General features: G+C 29.7%; 1 protein-coding gene across 1 annotated transcript; it reads left to right on the forward strand.

Annotated features, from left to right (window-relative positions):
• The first annotated feature begins 5709 nt into the window (after positions 1–5709).
• On the forward strand, positions 5710–6593 carry LOC107809997 (LOB domain-containing protein 24-like). The gene is made up of 2 exons (XM_016634716.2): positions 5710–6082; positions 6469–6593. Exons 1-2 carry the CDS (start codon positions 5710–5712, stop codon positions 6591–6593), a joined length of 498 nt encoding a protein of 165 aa, XP_016490202.2.
• The last annotated feature ends 423 nt before the right edge of the window (positions 6594–7016 follow it).

Genomic DNA, 7016 nt, shown 5'->3' on the forward strand with positions numbered 1-7016 from the left:
TGAGTTCGAGTCCGGTTAAAATTGAAAGATTCAGAGGTACTTTTCTATTTCTTTTGTATTCTGCATGTATTTTGTTTGTTTTAATAGCCTGTTAATTTTTCATATTTTTGTTTGATTTAATTCTGTCATTTTTGTCTCATACCCGTCTATATGCTCAAAATATGAAACTGTTTCTGTTGGTTGTGATTATTTACAATGTGAGTAATCGACTCGATTAAGTTCGTCGATTAGTTATATTATGAATTCTCATTTATGATAATGCTGATTGAAACAGTCTGTTTCTATTGTTTTAGACTGATTATGGACCAATGTTGTAAATAGTCAACTGATTAATACTCGTCAATTAAATCATGTTTGTTTGCAAATCAGTAAATTCAAATGAATATTGTGTATATATTGTTTTCTAAACAGGGCATTGTCAGTATATTGACAATGCTCCTGTGTGTGTTTGATTTTAGTCCAATGTTGAAATACAGTTGAATTATTAGGCTGAATTCAGTATAATAGTGTTGTAATGTTATTTTTGAATTCAAGTTTACAAATGTTGATTAGATGTAATTGTGTTAGAAGGTTACATTCTTAGTTAGGATTCAGTCCAAAACTTTAGGATTGGTTGTAGCTGTCTTAAATCAGATTAATAATCAGGTTTGAACAGATTTTTTTAAAAAAAATCTGTATTGTTAGATTTTAAGTTTGACAGCAGTAATAATAGTAATCACATTAGGATTTCTGAGGGTATTTCTGGGATAGAATAGTGAGGGCAATATGATAGCACAATGGGCTGAAAGTGGAAAGTTATTGGCTATTATTTAAAGTGATAATGGGAAACAAGGGATAATGGGGCTGCTTAAAATCAGGATAGGATCATTTAAAGTATTCAAAAGCAGTTTTAATGGAACTTTCTGATTTTTAAAGAAGAAAAGGGGTCCAGGCAGCACTTAAAAAGTATAGGACCAGACCTGTATAAATACAGGGAGCTGGACAGACCTTAAAGGAGGAGATTTTAAAAAAGAGGAAAAAAGGAGAGCTTTTCAGACAGAAAGGAAAGAGAGAAAGAAAAATCTGATCTGGAGGACAGATTTTAAAACTGAAGAGAGGAAAAATCAAAAGGTAATTAGGAGAAAAGATCTGATTTTAAGAGAAGAAAACAGATTTTAGAGGAGGAGAAAGATCATGTTTTCAGAGAGATACATTTGAGAAAAACAGAAAGAAAGAAAGAGATAGAAATAGAATCAGAAACAGAAATTTGAAAAGAAAAAGAAACAAAAAAGGAACACACACACAGTGAAGCTGAAACAGACACCAGAAAAGAAAAGAAAAATTCGAAACCTTGTTGTTCTTTTTGGAATCTGTCCGGGTATGTGTATTGATACTATTTGGTTTTAAAATTCGAAATTCTTTAAGAAGCATTGCTCTCGTGAATCTGGGTTTCTCGGGTCTTATTATTGCTCAAATCTGTGAAAATACTGATATTCTGCCAGTATTTTGTTACTGCTGCAACTGCTGAAACTTACTTCTTCTACCTTCATTTCCAGGTACTTATCTTTTAGATTCTATGTTGGAAAGAGATTCAGCATGACGAATCAATGAAGCTTGAATTGCAATTCTATTTTTATTTTGTCTAAGTTCATTATTTTAAAAGTTCAGTCTTGTTTTGTGTTTGGTTAATATAGTAGTATGTTTGACATGATAATTAGTAGTTGATTATTCTCTTTTAAAACTCATATAAGTGCTGTAATAATATTATCTATACTAGAATTTCTCATTAGTATAGTTATATGTGAGTTGTCAAAACAGGGAGTATGGCATAAAAATGGGCCATTGATTACATCCCATAATACCTTTAGCTAAATGTAAAGTAGAATGGAAGTATTAAGAAGTTACATTAGTAGTATATCTTGTAAAAAAAAAAAATATGATTTTGTTTAGATTGATATAAGCTATTATATGGCATGATGACAGGTATATTTATAATCATATGAGTAAGGTGAGTTGGTATAGCTCGTTATGATGTTAAGAATATTATGAATGTTTAGGCGCACAACTATGTTGTATGTAATACAATTTTATCGAATCAATTCGAATAATAACTCCTTTCTCATCAATTTGATTATTTAGCGTTATAAATAAACTAAGCAATTATAATTTTGGATTAAAAATAAGTATGTGAGAATGAGATGATATGTATAAGAACAAATTGCAACACTTTATATCAATGGTAAGTAGAAATAAAACTTGCACTAAATAAAAATAATAAAAATTCTTGAAAAATATTTCTTCCCTTTATAAATCATTTTTAGTTTCATATACAATTCATTCTTTGGCATATATATATATATATATATGTTGATTCTTTGGCATATATATATATATATATATGTTGTATTTGTTAAAAATCCTATTTTTATTCTTTTCTTCGAATTTGAATAGCGGGATGAATATAATTTATACTCGGAAATTATAATCGACGGGCAACATTTAATAGATTGTGAATTCTTTTCAAAGAATTTAAGGGCCTCTAAAATGGGAGTTCTCATGATTTTTACATAAAAATGTATGAATATAATAAACAATTTGTGAAAAATCCATAATACCATTACAAATATTTTGCGCGATTAGGGATGCGTTCGCGTACCCTGATTATATTTTTTTTAAAAAGCAAATTCGGATTATGCGTACGCGCAATTTTGAGCGAATATTTAAGAAAAGGATTTTTCCAAGGATGTTAAAATAATTTCATATAACCCGAGATGTGCAGTTCATTGTCTAAATACAAGGGTGATGATGTTCCTGATTTTATTTTAAATTTCGAACATATGATTTTTTTAATAAAAACTATAACAATTTTATTGTGTACACGTATGCGTGGCACGATCCTCTGTAATTATAAAAGGTATATAATACGAATATACGTACGCATAATTCGTCATAAACAATAAACAGAAGCGGTGACAAAATCCTGCAATATATATGTAAAAATCAAGATAAGCCAATAATAAAAACAGTTGAGCGACCGTGCTAGAACCACGGAATTCGGAAATGCCTAACACCTTCTTCCGGATTAACAGAATTCCTTACTCAGGATTTCTGGTTCGCAGAATAATAAACAGAGTCATATTCTCCTCGATTCAGGGATTAAAACCGGTGACTTGGGACGCCTTAAAATTCCCAGGTGGCGACTCTGAAATAATTAAATAAATCCCGTTTCGACTGTCCTTAAATTGGAGAAAACTCCCCACGCGCCCCGCGGGCGCGGTAAAAAGGAGGTGCGACAATGAATATTATCGATTTAGCATATCAGTTTACAAATATGATAAACCGATAACCAAACCGATAAGATATTAGTTATCGGTTATCGGTTAATCAGTTATCGATCATTGTCGGTTTACCCGATAAGAGAACTCAATCTAGAGTTAAGCAAAAAAGAGAAGACAATTCACTCGAGTTAAGCAAAAAAGAGAAGAATTCACATATAGTATACTACCCAATTCTGCGTTCTAGCCACAACTAATATTTGAAGAATGTTTCATTTTGACAAATTCATGACTTGTGCAATCTCAAAAATTGATACTACAACTCCAACTAGCATTCCATCTCCATTTCACTGGAAATATTAGTTAATAGGAACATAAATTATAATTTTTTGGGTTCCTACCAAACTATAATCAAGAGATCAATCATTTTCAAGAGTCCAATGGTAGCAAGAGCAATAAGAGTACTAGTAATTCAAAAGTTGTCCAAACACAACTGAAATAGTGTTAATTCTTTAACAATCCAAATACATTAATAACAATACAAAGTAGTAGCAATTTCACCTTAAAATTAAAACGTACAAACATAGTATTAAAATATGAGCACAAAATAAAGAATCGAAAACAATAAAAATCCTATACTTTTATTATTGAACTCTACTGTAAAATTCAAAAGAAAGGAACGAAATTTGTTCTTAACAAAGAAGCAATTTTGGAATATGAATTTACGCTAAGATTCTAAGAATGTTGTTGTACATTGAAATTTGAAGAAGAACTGTTCATAAATTGAATCAGAGTCTAAAGAGTGAACATTGAAACTTCAATCTTGAATGTGGCTGGGAAAATTAGGAGAAAAAAAGAGAATGAAGCCTTAGAAATTGGGTAAAATCCTAATTTTATTAAATCTTATTGGGTTATCGGTTAACCTGTTAAGAAATTGGGCAACCCGTGGCCCGAACCGATAACCGAATAGTGAAAAAAATACAAAACCGTTACCGAACCATTAACCCGATTACCCTATATCAATACCCCAATAAGCTTTTATCGGTTCGGGCTATCAGTTATACCCGATATATACCCAGCCCTACTAGTTATTTTATAATACCATTATTGAGGATCATCTACTCTAATAATATAACTTATCATAAATGTCTAGCAATGATGTTGTTAATAATGTAATATGGCAGAAGCTTAGAAAAGTTCTCGATTTTAAATAGAACTAGAAGTGAAAGTGACTATAGCTCATAGGCCATAGCTCTTAACCCCATTTACTTTCGCAAAAAGAGATCTCACCTTTAAATCATCGGAAAAAAGAAAAAATGTTACAGCTCAAAAGGGACCATACAAGAATGGCTTATAAGTTAATAACATAATAACAATGTCTCGTAATTGCAAAAGAAAGGCTCCCAACCGAAAAATTGATATTCGGCTTAAAATATATATATATATTTATATGCATATTGCCTCGCATTTTACTCATGTTTCGTAAATTTTGGATGTGTAATGTAATGATTTATTTTAATTCGTTGTATTTTTATGTATAGGAGTCATCCAGAGGCAATACGGGACAAAAGTGAACGATTTGAAGCAATAATCTGCACATATCTTTTCTATTCCCATCGTGCGTAAGTTTAAGATTTTAAGAAATACTCACTAAAGTTTGAGTCTTTTATTTGACTCAATATTTCTTGTGGTGTATTAAAATACTTATGTAAGGCATTTTGATTTCTTGATGAGAACAATTCATGTCATATATATGGAGTCTAAACATCAAGCTATTTCTTTAGAAGTAAAAGTAGCATTGTGTCAAAATAAGATAATTTTTTTATATTCCATATGTAAAACTTAAAAAAAAGTTAATTTTTGGATTAGTTTTTGTCTATAACAACCAAAAAATATTTAAATGTCAAATGGTGTTATAGGTATATTATAATATCTATTTACTATAATGGACGAAAAATATAAAAATAAATGGAGTTATTATAGAGAAATTTGATTGTATTCTATATACGTAATTTAATTCAATTTTTAAACCTAACACAAATACGCGCGAAACTTTTTCAAATTTTTTGAGAAAGCACACTAAACTTTGCTTGAACTGTAATTAAATATGTCCCATGAATCACAAGTAACCAAATATGAACATATTTACTAACAAGTAACATGAAGGATTTGCTACCAAAAATATTTACTCATTTTTAGAGAACAAAATCTAGGCTTATTAAATGTATTTAAGTAAGAGTCAAATCCTGTTATCTTAGATGTAATCTGATTATGTAATTAAAACAGTAAAATCATTATATCTTGCTATATATATTTCTTATAATGCATTGTGTTTAATATCAACTCAGTTCTTCCCTATTTTTTTATATTAAGAAGAAAATAGGGAGGAAAAATTTGCTTATATATCTTCTTTCTATTAAGATTTAGGGTTAATTCCCAAGTGAAAAAAAAAAAGATGGAGAATGCAAATCCGCTCATATCTACTGAAAAATGTGCAGCCTGTACGCACCTAAGGAAAAAATGTGATGCAAATTGCCAATTAGCTCCATATTTTCCTTCCAATAGAACTGAAGATTTCCAAAATGTTTATCAACTTTTCGGCGTAAGCAACATCATAAATATGCTTAATTCAGTTGATGATGAGCAAAAAGGAAAAATGGCAGAAAGCTTAATTTTAGAGGCTAAGATTAGGAAAGAAAACCCTGTGTATGGTTGCCTTGCTATTGAAAGAAAAATGATGTTAGCAATTGAAGAAGCTGAGAAGGAACTTGAAATAGTACAGAAAACAAATGCTTTTTACAAAGAAATGGCCAAATCTCCAACAGCTTGTTAGATCTTCTTTGGACAAGGTAATATTTCCCTTTAATTGCAATTTCATTTCTTAGAGAAAGTTAACATATAATTAGTTTATTTTGTACTTTTTGCTAGCAAACTTACCCTGTTATCTTGTGTCTCAATCAACTTTTTTTTCTTATTGGAAAATCTCTCTCTTTTGATTTTTGAAACTTCGATTTGTGACTGCTACTTATACATACCAAAGAGATTTCCGTCCCTTACCCTTTCATGTATCAGGTGCCTAGACTTGCTAGCTATAAACCTTCAATTCTTATAAACCTTTTTTTTATTTTAATCTTTAGCAAATTTACACTATCATTTTTGCTTAAATATACTGTCTGTAACAACTAACTTTTATATTTATTTTTTTATATTGTAGGGTTGAATTTGAGGACTATTAAATGGAACTTAGGAAGTAGTGAATTTGCAGTGAAGATGATGAAGATCATGGTCGACGTAGATTATAATGGTTCTTCAAAAGTTAATTTTGGTGACGTAAAATGATATTTATAGAGTTTATTGATGCTCATATAGTAGTGATGGAAAAAAAAAGGGGAAAAAAAGAGTAAGAATAAAAGCATATTAAAATTATTGTGTTTTATTTTAGTTTATGTATCGTGATGAAAAATCATGTATTCCATACAACAGTTTACAAGTCCTAATTGTCAAATTGCTACTTCAAATTATATGAATCTATACAAGTATTTGTATTTTTTGTTTATCTCTAGATTAGTTTCTATGAATGTGTGTTCCACGTTAATAATGGCATATAATATTTATTTGCTATATTCAATTTGTCATCAAATTATATTTTTGATATACTAAAAAATAAAATAGAAAGATGATAACCTTTTGCGAGATTGATTGGATATACCCTTAAACATCACAATCTAACAAGTCTTTTGTAGCATCAAAGAGCATAACGTT

Source organism: Nicotiana tabacum, chromosome 20, assembly GCF_000715075.1.
Source record: "Nicotiana tabacum cultivar K326 chromosome 20, ASM71507v2, whole genome shotgun sequence".
Lineage (NCBI taxonomy): Eukaryota > Viridiplantae > Streptophyta > Magnoliopsida > Solanales > Solanaceae > Nicotiana > Nicotiana tabacum.

Excerpts from the sequence above, each read along its gene's own strand:
- LOC107809997 (XM_016634716.2), top strand. The coding sequence starts at position 5,710 with ATGGAGAATGCAAATCCGCTCATATCTACTGAAAAATGTGCAGCCTGT. Across the intron at positions 6,083-6,468 it reads GGCCAAATCTCCAACAGCTT|GGTTGAATTTGAGGACTATT; the intron begins GTTAGATCTTCT and ends TTTATATTGTAG.